General features: G+C 41.4%; 1 protein-coding gene across 2 annotated transcripts in view; it reads right to left on the reverse strand.

The window, feature by feature from the left end:
* appa (amyloid beta (A4) precursor protein a) overlaps nt 1-14,409 on the reverse strand; it is a 90,021-nt gene that overhangs the window by 31,956 nt on the left and 43,656 nt on the right. For both annotated transcript variants that reach the window (XM_048602950.1, XM_048602949.1), the window contains exon 6: nt 11,845-12,012. In XM_048602950.1, the coding sequence (XP_048458907.1) occupies nt 11,845-12,012 (168 nt within the window). The remainder of the gene's footprint in view (nt 1-11,844; nt 12,013-14,409) is intronic.

Genomic DNA, 14,409 nt, shown 5'->3' on the forward strand with positions numbered 1-14,409 from the left:
TCAGACGGCTGTGCAGTCTGTCGGGTGCCGGACTTGGCAGGAAATCAGCAATTGCTGGAAAAAGTCAATAAGTCTGAAGGGTCGCTGAAATATTAACTCTGCTTTCTCTCCACAGATGCTGCCTGAACTGCCGAGTTTCTCCAGTAATTCCCATTTTTATTTCTGATTTCGGCATCCGCTGTTCTTGATGTCAGGAAATGAGCTCTGTGCCAGAAAGGAACTTGCAGTGGGATTCATGTGAATATCAACAACAAAAAGTTCAAGAAAAGCAGTTGTGTTTAAGGATTATTAGTAGTTAGGGGCTATGTTACAAAGCAGATCTACAAAGGTGGTAATCTCTAGGTTATTACTTGAGCCACAAACAAATTGGTGCAGGTTAAACTTGTTTAGACAGATGTGACTCACGGGCTGGTGGGAGAAACAGGTTTTGATTCGGCGGGGGTTGGGGGGGGATTAGCAGCAATACAGGGGAAAGACAAAGCTTTATGATGGCATGGGCTTCACATGAACAGTGCTGGGACCAATGATTTTATAAGTCATATAACTAAGCTGGTAGGGTGGGTTACAAATTAATTTGGGGTGGGGAGGGGGGAAACCAGGAAAAGAGAGACAGAGGAGGAGAACGTGGAAGAGGAAAAAGGAGGTGAAATGAATCAGGAGAGATATAGTGAACCAAAAGAGAAACAATGAGGTAATAGGGCAAAGTAGTAATTTGGATGATGATAACCAGAGGGATGGGAGGTACAGAGACTTCTAACTTGAGTGCAACAGTAGATAAAGCCAGATATTGCAAAACTGGTGAAAAGTCAGAGTTAAAGGCTCTGTATCTAAATGTGTGCAATAGTCATGACAAAATGGATAAATTGTTAGCACAGTAGAAATAAAGATGATATTCATTATAGATATATATTTGCAGCAAAACCAAGGATGGGTACTAAATATTGAAAAGTATTTGATATTTTGAAAAGATAGGGAGCTTGGAACAGGTGGTGGAGTAGCTCTTTTAAATAAGAATGTCGTTAATATATTAGTGAGAGACGGCATGAAAAAGGATGTAGTAGAATCAGTTTGTGTAGAGATAAGAAATAGGAAAGAGACACTTGAAGGAATGGTTTATAGGTCCCCTAAAAGGAGTTACACCATAGGACAGAGTACACTGGAAGAAATAAATGGGACATTTAAGGAAGGTACTGTAATAGCCTTGGGACATTTTAATCTACTGGTAGATTGGATGTGTTCAGGACAATTTACTAGAGCAGTATATTCTGAAGCTCATAAGGGAGCAAGCTATTCCAGACTTGACAATAAGCAATGAGTTAGGATTAATCAATAACCTCATTGTAAAGGAATTTCTAAAATGATAGCAAACACAATGCTTGATAGGGAGAAGTGTGTATCTATGTTTTAAGCTTGAATAAAAAGGTAATCATAAGGGTATAAAGACAGCAAACTAAACTGAACTGGGAAGCTAGGTTAAAAGGTAGAACAGAAGAAGATACAGTGGCAGACTTAAGAATATTTTTAACAACACTTAACCAAAATTTATCCCAGTGGGAAAGACAGATGAATGCATTATCTGTGGCTGAATAAGGAAATTAGGGAGAGATTTAAATTGAAAGAAACGTTGATCAATGCTGCAAAGAGTGGAACATCAGCTGATTGGTTGGACTTTAAGAATCAGTAAAGAAGAACTAAAAAAGGAGAATATAGAGTATGAGTGAAAGCTAGCAAGTAATAGAAAAAACATAGTTAAATCTTTCTACAAGCACTTAATTAGGAAAAGGGTAACCGAAGCTTGTGCTGGTCTTCTAAAGAGTGAGAATGGGGAAGTGATAATGAAAACAAGGGAATGGTAGGTGTGTTTAACAAGTTTTTGGTGTATCTTTGCTGTAGAAGACTCAAAAAAACTTCCCAAAGATATCTGAAGCAGGAATAGGAGACAATTTTAAAATAGGCATCATCAGCAGGGAAAAATATGCTGGGAAAATTATTTGACCTAAAGGCTAATAAATCCACGAGAAAAGTGGTCTGCATCCTAGCACCATTAAAGTAGTGGTGGCAGATATAGTAGATGCATTGGTTATAGTCTTCCAGTATTAGGCTCTGGAGGGGTTCCAGCAGATTTAGCTATTTTCCAATGTAGTACCTTAGTCCAAGAAAGAAGGGAGACAAAAAGCAGTTAGCCTAACATCAGCCATAGGGAAATTTGTGGAATACGCTGTAGAAGTGGTTTTGCTATACTTAGAAAGTCATAACATTATCCAGGCAGAATCAACATGGTGTTATGAAAAACAAATAATGTCTTGTTAGTCTATTGAAACATAACGTACGGAGTGCACTAAATAGGGTGCATAGCAGAAAGATATTTCCTCCGAACTAGGGAACAGTTTCAGAATAAGAGGTCTCCCTTTTAGGTCAGAAATGAGGAGAAATTATTTCCGAGGATCATTAGTGAATGGATTCTCTTTCCTAGTGGATGTTATGTCATTGAACTTATGCAAGGTTGAGCTAGACAGATTGTTGATAGACAAGGGAGATGAGGGTTTATGAGGGATAGACTGGAAAGTTGAACTGTGATGACAAACAGATCAGCCATGACTTTACTGAAAAGCACTGCAGCTTTGAAAGGCCAAATGGTCTACTTCCAAGTCATATGTTCCTAAACTGCGCCAGCAGGGAAGCCAAATACTAAAATATTAGTAGTGGGTAGCTGAAATAAATGACTTTACATAAATTTAATCACTTTCACAGTATTGGGATTTCTGTTCTGAATTGCCCAAGGTGCTTATTTTATCCAGAGTGCAGACTAAAGAACAGAGCAATTTATTTGGAGAGCTTTAGTTTCATTTAAGCTGCCAAGGAAAGTGGGCCTAACCTTTACCTACTGAAACACATTCGTAATAACTTTTTGATTCATCTGAAGTTTTCATTTTCAAGTTGTCAGATTTTTCTCATTTGGAATCAATTCTACACTCCCAGATTTCAATACAATTCTCACCACTTTGCAGAGGTAAAGTCTATTATGTATTCTTTATTTGCTATGCAAAGGTGTATTATATAGGCATTCAAAGACAAGCGCAGATTCTAAATTTGCATTTCCCGGGATTTGAAGAAACACGGATGCAGATTTAATGGGCTAAATAGCTTTTGTTATATAATTAGATGTCTGCATTGCAGAGGAATGTTAATGTTATCAATTGTTACTGATTTGGGGAAAGGAGACTTTTGTCCTGCAATTTTCTTCCCTTGTTCTCTCCTAAAAATTTACTGCACTTGCAGAGGACTATGGTAATGCTAAATAGAATTACTTGGCAAACAATGTCAGAAATAAGAACAGAGTGCGGAGAAAACTCAACAGGTATGGCAGCAGCTGAGGAGAGAGAAACTAAGCTAATGTTTTAAATCAAATATGACTTATGAAGACCTCACAGAGAACTGAGATTGTAAATACTAGAGCAACATCTCTACTCAGGAGCTGGTTCAGATTATTTTTTAAAGATAGATCATTGACATGATTGTAGTACTCACTATGCAGAAGCTGTTGCTGGCCATAGGATAGAACAATGGAATGCCTATAATATGGAAACAGGCCATTCAGCCCATCAAGCATCCCACCTAGACCAACTTCCCTACTCTATCCCTGTAACCCTGCATTTCTCATGGCCATTTCACCTAACCTACACATCTTTGGACTGAGAGGGGAAACCACAGCACTTAGTAAAAACCTATGCAGGCAGGGGGAGACTGTGCTAACTCCACACAGTTGGCCAAGGATGGGATCAAACCTGTGAGGCAGCTGTGCTAACCACTGAGCCACAGTGCTATTCTTTGTTTTTGATAGCTGGCACAGGTATTTATAATTTCATTTTCTACTCCCCTTCATAAAGAAAAGCCAATTTTCCATTTTAAGGACTCAAATATAGAACAGCCTGAATGCAATTTTTTTTAAAAAAATGGTGTGTGGACTGCACCAGCATTTTTGCCTGTCCCTAACTTCCCTTGAAATTAGCCTTTTATTTCTGACATCCTACCCTGGGACCCTAACACCTCCATAGTTAGCATCCTTCCCAATTTAACAGAAGACTAACCTGGCAGCTTGACAACTTATCTACCTGGCACCCTATTTCCCTGCTACCCACCGAATTTCCAGCAATCCAACATTACACTTCCCTTATGCACTTACAGTTTGACAGCAGCTGTGAAAATGGCTGTCAAGACTTTTACATTTCAGAGTATGCCTGCTTACTGTGAAAAGAGGGCATGCCTTGCCTCCCTTCAACAGTTGTGCAAAATGCATGAACTGTCAGAAACTGTTGGCAACTGTCAGAATGGGAGCTCAGTGGATAGCACTGCTACCTTACAGCACCAGGGATCCGGGCTCGATTACACCCTCAGGGGACTGTTTGCGTGCAGTCTCTCTGTATCTGTGTGGGTTTCCTCCCACAGTCCAAAGATGTGCAGGTTAGGTGGACTGGCCATACTAATTTGTGCATAGTATCCAGGGACGTCCAAGCTAGATGGTTTAGCCATGGTAAATGCAGGGTTACAGGGATTGAATGGGTGTGGGGGGGGGGTGCACGCGGAGGGGGGGGTGTGTGTGTGTGGGGGGTGTGCGTGCGAGTGTGCTAGAGACACAGAGAGCGCGCGAGAGAGAGAGCGCGATGAGAGATTCGGGTTGGGGGGCGGGGGTGCTAGTCTGGATGGGTTGCTCTTCGGATGTCGGTGTGGACATAATCTAGCTGAAATAGGAATAGGTAAGAATGGAACCAAACTAGGCCAGTCCCACAACTCTGGATAATAGGCCATGCCATTGGAAAAAAGATTACAAGTTAGATGTATCAAATGTTGCACAGAGTTTTTTTTTCTATTCATTCATGAGTTGAGTGTGTTATAGCAAGACCAGCATTTATTGGCCATCCCAACATCATTTCTAAGTTTGGTCAAGAATATTTTTCCATGTTATGTCAGAAAAATGCCATATTTTTGATTAGGCAAAAATCAAGAGAAGTCATATCACTTTTGAAAAGAAAAAAAGGATAACAAAAATGTCCTACATGCGCTCCATGATCTTTTAATATTTCCAAATATTTAAATTAAATGATGCAGACTAACTCAAGAGCTCTAAAATTAGCATCTGAATTTAGCCTCCAGTTGTTAATACAACAATAAAGAAAATTAGGCTAAGTACAGTGCATTATCTTTCTAAGTCGAATTTTTTTCACCACCCTGAGCAACAAGAAGTAACTAAAATTAGATTAATCTATTAGGGATTCACATATGAAATTTTAAACAGTAATCAGACAGTGTAGCAAGTCAAAACTGAAAGAAGTGCGGATGCTGTAAATCAGAAACAAAACAGAAATTGCTGGAAAAGCTCAGCACGTCTGGCAGCATCTGTGCAGAGAAATCCCAGTCAACATTTCGGGTCCGGTGACTCTTCCTCAGAACTGAATGTAGCAAGTCAAGTGTGTAGCAATGGCAATCCCAAGCTCAGGTAAAAAAGGAAAGTTTAGCAGCAGGAAGGGCAGCTGGCTTCAAAACCACCAAACTTCAAATGATAGTTGATGTGAAGGGAAATGGCATGCAGGTTAGGGTCCCTGCCCAAATCCTGAAAGGAATGCACAAAGTTTTCAACTAAATGGACAAGGATAGTAAGAGAAACAAATCTGCAGTCGAAGTCAAAGATGAGCAATCTCAAAACAAAATCTAAATGATAGTACCTGAAGTCATCAGATGGCAAGAAAAGTCCTGCAAATCTTGAGTATCTAGGAAACAGTGAGGTGGAGGTGATGGTGTTGAACTGTGGTGGAATAGGTTAAAAATCTTGTGACACCAGGTTACAGTCCAACAGGTTTATTTGAAGACACAAGCTTTCAGAGTCTTGCTCCTTCTTCAACTGAAGGAGCGAGACTCTGAAAGCTTGTATCTTCAAATAAACCTTTTGGACTATAACCTGGTGTCGTGTGATTTTTGATCTAGGAAACGGAGAAATGCAAACTAAAAAAAACACTGATGGTAAATGTGAAGTTTACTATCATGTATAGGATGAAAGAAGAACTGGTGCTGGAATAGTGACAAGCAAGGAAATGAAGTACACTGGCTGGCACTGGACAGAATCAGTAACAGAATCAAAGTTAAGGTAGAAACAAGGGGTAAAGTATGGAACAAAGCTGTTATACAACACCGAGCACATGCAGACCACAGCAATTCTGGAACAGACGGACAACAATTCAAAGAACACCAAGCAATGGGATACTAAGTTAAACTCAAAATAAATGCAGAAATGACTTCAATCTACAGCAGTAGTACAGAAACACAGCTGGGCCATATCATGGTTAGAAAAGAACATGCAAAGAAAGCAGAGAACCGCAAATAACTTTCTAATTAACGCACTAACCACCGAACATAGAGATTACACATCGAGTGTTGATGGCAGAGATGACTACAAAAAGAAAACAAAATAGTGGGGAGGGGGGAAGAGAGGGAATAGAACATCAGATGGTGGGAGGTGAAAAATCCCACAAGTGATGGAGGAAATCAGAAAGAAGCTGCAGAGACAGAAGAGAAACTGAAGTTGTTGTATTCAACACTGTGGAAGATGGTAGAACTCAATGGCAGACTTGGAGGAAATCTGGGTGAATAAGATCATAAGGAAATATCAAGGTTATGAAAATAAAACTTCCTGGCAAAAAGAAAAAGTGCAGTAGGAGAAAAGATAGATCTGTTAAAGAGATGGAAAATGTTAGGACTCAAAGGGTATTAATAACAGTACAAAAAGGCAAAAAGATGATTGCTAGAAACAGGAAGAAATATATGAAAGTCTGGATATTAAACAACCAGCAAAAACGTTTACAAAGAATAGCACCGAATCTCTCTTTCTGATTTTCATGGGTATTCTAACTGAGCATGTAGGACAAGTAGTGCCACGGCCAATGATGTATGCAGATGGTGGTAGCAGGAATGATGAGAAGACATGGAAAACAAGGGTATGAACAGCAGTAGACCAAAGACCCAATTTATGGAATGTCAGCTTATACCCAGGAAACACTATCCGAGTGGAAGTATTGAAATTATGGATGAATACTTGGAGTCATTTCAAGCACCTGTGGTCAGCAGTGGCAGATGCTAGAAGTACTGGAATGGAATCTAAGTCACAGCTTAGCTCTGGTTGGAGGAATTGGAAGAAGCGCAGTGCAGGGCTATGAGGCAGAAAAATATAGCTGAAATTGAAAGGAAGAATGTACAAGATAGTTCTGACACTGGCCTCATTATTTTGTGCAGAAAACCAGGGCAGCATCAAAAATAATGATGACAACTGGAGACGAATGAGATGTCGATGTTGAGATGGATGTGTGGAGTCCTGAGAAAAAGCAAAATTAGGAACCAGTATCTGAGGGTGTCAGTGAAGATTGTGGCAGTATCAAAGAAAGTAACTTAGAGAAGGCCGTACTTACGCAATTTCGTCTATCAGGTGAGATGGAGAAAATATGGTGAAGTTAAATGGTGGAGATGGAACTGGCAGGGAGAAGATTAAGACCAGATGGAAAGAATCGGTGGTGAGATAGATAAATGCAACAGGATTGCAAGACAATAGACGGAACATTACAGAGGTGGTCGACCAGCAAATGTGGTGACCCCAAGAAAAATGGATGCTGAAAGAAAACTATGCACATGGTTAGAAAATAGTTGGGTACCCTTGATTTCCACTCATTACTATTTCAATATCAATATCGATTACTACTTTCTGAAATGAAACAGGGAATAGCCTTCCAATATCAGTGTATGAGAAGGTCAGCTGAAGTAGCCTGCATATGTAGATTAGATATTTTTGGTTACACCCTGTCCTTGCATGAAATAATTACCCTATTCACTTGGAATGCAGCCTACAGCATCAAGTTACTTAAAGTCAGAAATTTTACAGTTAAACGACCCAGACACACACAGTACATTTAAAACTCAAAATATTTTATACCACTTAAAACCTCGCGAGTAGAACTTCTTCCCAAAGAAAATGTCTCCAATGATAAAGGATGCCAGTGGGGAGAAATATAATACTACCCATTTTGGAAAGCTTTCAATGCTTTCTGCTCACTCTCAATAATGCAATTTATCCTCTACTACTTGTCACTACACCAGTAAGACAGCTTCATTTCTTAACCAGTATACTTGCAATATCTCAATCTACTAAATTCTAGCCCACATCTTGCACAAACTAAAATTAATGCCATTCAGGATTCAAGAAATTAATCGTGGTGAAAAAGAAATAGTCAACTAATCTCATACAGACAGATTTTGACAGGGCTCCCAAATTGTACTGTGTGTCAATTCACTCCACCTAATTTCCCGACTAATTGAAAGAAACGTCATGAAAGAGTTAGAGGTGCATACACAAGCCAACCACTGTGAAGTGTCCTTATGCCAAGTTTGCAGTTTCCTCATTTTGATTATTAGAGAGATTTGTAATTATGTACAGTGTGATTAATTTTGCCTTGGGACAGTCACATTAAAGGTTTCATGTGGCTATTTACCTATAAACACAAGTCCAGAAGGCTGCTATTCAGCATTGAGTTGAATAATTTTAGATCATAACCACAACCCCATATTGTTTCTTTTCCCAAGATTGTTTTGTTTCGTCTTGTTTCTTTCTTATTATTCTAGCACATAGCTGCTATTCTGTCATTCACATCTCACCTAGACAGGTCCTGTGTTTTCGTACTTCTTAAATCCCTACTTCCTTTAGTTTCTTATAAACTGCAAAATCATTTGTCGTTTAATCTGTGTTGCCTTCCACTCGGCCACAGATCTTCTGTTTTTCTGGACTTCACTTTGACTTGTGTAAAGCCTATTACACCTTTAACTTCTCTCTGCTAACAAACAAACATAGGAATCAGGAGCAGGAATAGCCCATTCAGACCCTCAAACCTGCTTTACCATTCGATACAATTATGGCTTGTCTGATCATAACCTCAAATTCACATTCCCACCTATCTGATAACCTTTCATCCACTTGCTTAACAAGAATCTACCTACTTCTTCCTTAAAAATATTCAGGAGTCTGCTTTCATCACTATTTCAGGGAAAGAGCTCCAAGGACTCGTAACACTAATTAAAAAAAAAATCACCTAATCTCAGTTTTAAATGGGTGACCCCTGATTTTTAGACAGTGACCTTAGTTCTAGATTTTCCTGTAACAGAAAATATTCTCTCCAGATCTGACCTGTCAACACCTGTCAGGATTTTAAATACTTCAATCAAGTCACCTCTTAACTCTTCTGAATTGCAGCAAATACTGCAGGACAGTTAGAGGAAGTTAAGTGATGCCTCCTTTTGCAGTAGTCAGTGTACTGTGTCATAATATTTAATTGTCCAGCAGCACAGCCAATGCTTTGACAGCTGCTGTTAAAGGATAAGCATGTAAGCTGAGTGTAGAGTGCCAGAGTAGGTGGAAATGGGTGTCACAGCTGTCAGTTGCTGATGGGCGGAATTTTAACGTTAACTGATGAGAAGGAAAAAGGGTTTGGCATGTCACCAAGGGGATCAGGGGGCTATGGTTGGGGTGTGCGGGGTATGCTTGATGATTGTGGGCGACAGAGCACGAGGGGGGCAGGCGACAGAGCACGAGGGAGCGAAATCAGCTTGATAGCAACTCAGGAGTTGACTAGACTTTTAATTGTTTAACTGACTAACCTAACTAAATAAAAGACGAACCCTCTGAATTCACCAATATTAGAGGTTGGCGGAGAGTTCCAAAAGATGTTAGGAAATTGCCCATCTAAATTTTCAATTTCCTGTGCAATTCATATGCAGTCTGCTGCGTCTGGGATTCTGTATGGCCCCAATATGCAGGACCAGTCTGCTGAGAAAATGACTCTGTCTTGCTATCGGAAAATCTAGGTCAAAATGTGGGCACAGGATGACAGATGAATTATAATGTAAGGAACTACTCACTTTGGTTCTCAGAATAGAAAGCAGAATTTTATTTTAAAAAGATGTGAAGGCAGTAACTAATATATATAGAGAAATTTGGAGATGCTGGTATAGGAATGTAAAAAGTCAGCAGGCAGATGCAGCAAACAATTAGAAAAACGAATAACATGTTGGCCATTATTTCTGTACTCCAAACTTGGTTAAATAAAGAAACCTTGATAAACCTGACCACATCTGCAGTACCACGTGCAGTTTTGGTTTCCACATCTATGAAAGGATATATTTGCACCGGAGGTAATACAATGAAGATTCAATTAAATGGTCCCTGAGATGAGGGGGCTGACCTATGAAAAGAGATTGAGTAAATTGGGCCTATATTCTTTGGAGGTCAGAAAAATATGTGCAACCTCACTGAGACATACATGATTCTGAAGGATGCTCGATATACTAGACACAGACCACTTCAACTGGTCAGGACGCCATGAAGTGTCTACATCATTACCTACTATATTTTGTTAAATAATAACGGTACTGAATAGCTATGCTGATATGAAACTTAAGTATGTCATTAAACTCCACAAAGAAAATGTCTCTATTGGCTTCAACACATTGCAAAGCTGCAGGCTGTAATACTTTGATTACACCCCCATGAAGGGTGCACACATCCTCTTTGTTCCTTGCTGCTTGCTGTAATGACCTAGTTTCATGCACAGTGAATCCAATACCAAAAGTTAGACTGGTAAGAAACAATTTTTTAAAATGGAAATTTGTATCAGTTTGTGCTCCATCAGAAATTTAACCCTGTCATTTCTACAGAAATTCTAGCTCACAACACAATTTTGTTAGTTTGAGTACTCTTCCTGCATTCTGTAAATAGCAGGTAGGCCATCTGGTCAAAGCTAGCCACGCCAACCAAATTTTGTTCTTTAATCAGAGTCAAATACTCCCACTGCAAATACTACAATTCATTTTGGAAAAGAACTTGTTCTTGGGATATAAACATTGCTGCCTGAGTCAGCAGTTATTGTCTATTCCCAATTTGCTGTAGTCTGGTGACTCTTTGCTAGCTGTCTCCAGATCAGCTCCTCAGATCTTCTGAATCTCAATTATAAGTCTGTCAGAATTACTAACAATATTGTCTTAAATTTACTTTCAGGTTTTTCTCTGCACCTCTGTAACTGGAACACTATATTGTGCATTCTGTTCTATTACTCTGATGTACTTATGTAAGGTATGATTTGCCTAGATAACATGCAAAACAATACTTTTCACTGCATTGCAGTACATGTCAATAATAAAATCAAATCCATGGGGTGTAGGTACATCCGTGGAGCAATTAGGTAGTTCCAGATTCTTGATCCAGTGACCGTGAATGGTGATATGGTTCTAAGTCAGCACTACGACTGACACCGCATTCGAGTTGTATATGGTGATGTACCCATGGGTCTGTTGCCCTCGTCTTTCCAGTGATAAACACTGTAGTTTGGAAAATGCTGTTGAAGAAGGCCTGATAGGTTAATGCAGTTCATCTTGTAGATAGTGCATAGAACATATATTACCTCAACTCTGATATTTCAAAAATCACATAATGCATTGCTTTGAGGAGAGAAAACGTATTTCTAGTAAGCTAGAATAAATATCAAAAAGATCACAAGGCAAAGTCCAAGCCTGAAGGATGTCCAAAGCAGCAACAAGCTTAGTTACAGTTCAAAAACCATGTTAGGATTATACAGAGCAGTTAGTGTACAGCTGCAGCTATTCAAGAGGAAAAGGAGAAAACAGTTAAAGAGCATTACTACAGGAGTTAAGCTGGCAAACTGTAGCACTTGCCCTACAGGGAGACAGCAGAAAAACTAGGTGAGGTTTTCAGTGCAGAGTGACACACAGAGGCTGCAACCAGCTGGAGGGTTCACTTACTGACGCTGTTACAGACGGCCAAACAGTACTCTTCGGAGGCAAAGTTGTTTCTGTTTCCTCCACAGCCTCCATAAATGAACTGTGCACATTTTCCTTCACTGATGTCAAAGTACCATCGAGGTAACATAGCTTGACAAGGCCCGGTTTCTGCTTGCTCAGAGCAAACCTCTGAATATGAGAGATGCAAGGGTTTCAGTCGGGGAGAAAAACAAATTTACAACAAATAAAAACTACCCTTTAAATGCCTCATTATATTAGCAATTCAGGTGATTTTGCTTTAGATACCTTGATACAGCAATTCAATTTCCCACACAAGATTTTGAGAGCTTTTGAATAACTGATTGAATCATTTATAAAATATGGCCTAACATTTTGCCCAGCACTGTGGAGGATTAGCTGGGAACTCCCATCAATCCAATGGGGGAGGCCTCAGGTGCTCTTCAGACAGTTAAGTGACCCCCAGTTGGCCTTCCCCACAATTGAGATCTCCAGCTGTGGAAATTCCACTTTCCGATAACAGCTAGTGAACCAGAAGCTGGCAGCTTCGGCCCATTGCAAATTGCTCTTTGGATACAGGTAGTGAGCTGCATCTCAAACTGCTGTTAGGTTTACCCAGAGTCCTATGAGGAAGGGACTTCTAAGATATGGACCCAGCAAGAGCAAAGAACTTACAACACAGTATAGGTTGAGGTCCAGACGGTATATGGCTTGGAAAGGAAATTGAAGATGGTGGTGCTCCCATATATCTGCTTTCTATTGTCTTTCTAGATGCTAGAGGTTTGCAAAGTTGTGTCAAAGCAGCTTGCGTGGTTTAGTGCAGTGCATCTTGTAGATAATCACTCTCTCTAGCATGGCAGCAGTGTGTACGTTGTTTGTGTGTCAGTCAAGTGTGCTGTACTGTCCTGAACGTTCTTGAGATCCTCAGTGTTTTTGGCACTTATCCAAGCAAGTTGAACTTCTATCACATTTCTGACTTGTGCCTTGCAGATGATGGGCAGACTTTGAGGAATTATAAATTGAGAAACTTGCTACAGAATTCCTAGCCCTCTGACCTGCTCTTGTACCCACAGCATTTATGTGGTTGGTCCTGTTAATTCTTTTGGTCAAGGGTAAGTGCCAGGATGTTGATTGTGAGGGATTCAGTAATGTTAATGGCTTTGAACACCATGAGGAGATGGTCAGATTTTCTCTTCCTGATGAATGTCATTGCCTGACTCGTGTGGCACAACGGCGCCACCTCGTGCTCCCACGAGGAGCTCGAACAGTTCATACACTTCACTAACACCTTCCACCCCAACCTTAAGTTTACCTGGACCATCTCTAACATCTCTCTCCCCTTCCTGGACCTCTCTGTCTCCATATCGGGCAACCACCTAGAAACCGATATTCATTTCAAGCCCACCGACTCCCACAGCTACCTAGAATACACCTCCTCCCACCCACCTTCCTGCAAAAATGCTATCCCCTATTCCCAATTCCTTCGCCTCCGCCGCATCTGCTCCCAGGATGAGGCATTCCACTCCCGTACATCTCAGTTGTCCTCGTTTTTCAAGGACCGTAACTTCCCCTCCTCGGTGGTCGAGAACGCCCTCAACCGAGTCTCCCACATCTCCCACACCTCATCCCTCACACCCCGTCCACGCAATAAAAACCAAAAAAGAATCCCCCTTGTCCTCACGTACCACCCCACCAACCTCCGGATCCAACGCATCATCCTCCGACACTTCCGCCATCTGCAATCCGACCCCACCACCAAAGACATCTTTCCCTCCCCACCCTTATCTGCTTTCCGGAGGGACAACTCTCTCAGTGACTCCCTTGTCCGCTCCACACTCCCCTCCAGCTACACCACACCCGGCACTTTTCCCTGCAACCGCAGGAAGTGCTACACCTGCCCCCATACCTCCTCCCTCACCCCCATCCCAGGCCCCAAGAAGACTTTCCACATCAAGCAGATGTTCACCTGCACATCTGCCAATGTGGTATACTGCATCCGCTGTACCCGGTGTGGCTTCCTCTACATCGGGGAAACCAAGCGGAGACTCGGGGACCGCTTTGCAGAACACCTACGCTCGGTTCGCAACAAACAACTGCACCTCCCAGTCGCGAACCATTTCAACTCCCCCTCCCATTCCTCAGACGACATGTCCATCCTGGGCCTCCTGCAGTGCCACAACGATGCCACCCGAAGGTTGCAGGAACAGCAACTCATATTCCGCTTGGGAACCCTGCAGCCCAATGGTATCAATGTGGATTTCACAAGTTTCAAAATCTCCCCTCCCCCCACCGCATCCCAAAACCAGTCCAACTCGTCCCTGCCTCCCTAACCTGTTCTTCCTCCCACCTATCCCCTCCTCCCACCTCAAGCCGCACCTCCATCTCCTACCGACCAACCTCATCCCGCCCCCTTGACCTGTCCGTCCTCCCTGGACTGACCTATCCCCTTCCTAACTCCCTACCTACACTCACCTTTCCTGGCCCCATCCCCGCCTCTTCGACCTGTTTGTTTCCTCTCCACCTATCCTCTCCTCTATCCCTCTTCTATCCGCCTCCCACTCTCTCCCT

The sequence above is a fragment of the Rhincodon typus genome, chromosome 11 (genome assembly GCF_021869965.1).
Source record: "Rhincodon typus isolate 14 chromosome 11, sRhiTyp1.1, whole genome shotgun sequence".
NCBI lineage: Eukaryota > Metazoa > Chordata > Chondrichthyes > Orectolobiformes > Rhincodontidae > Rhincodon > Rhincodon typus.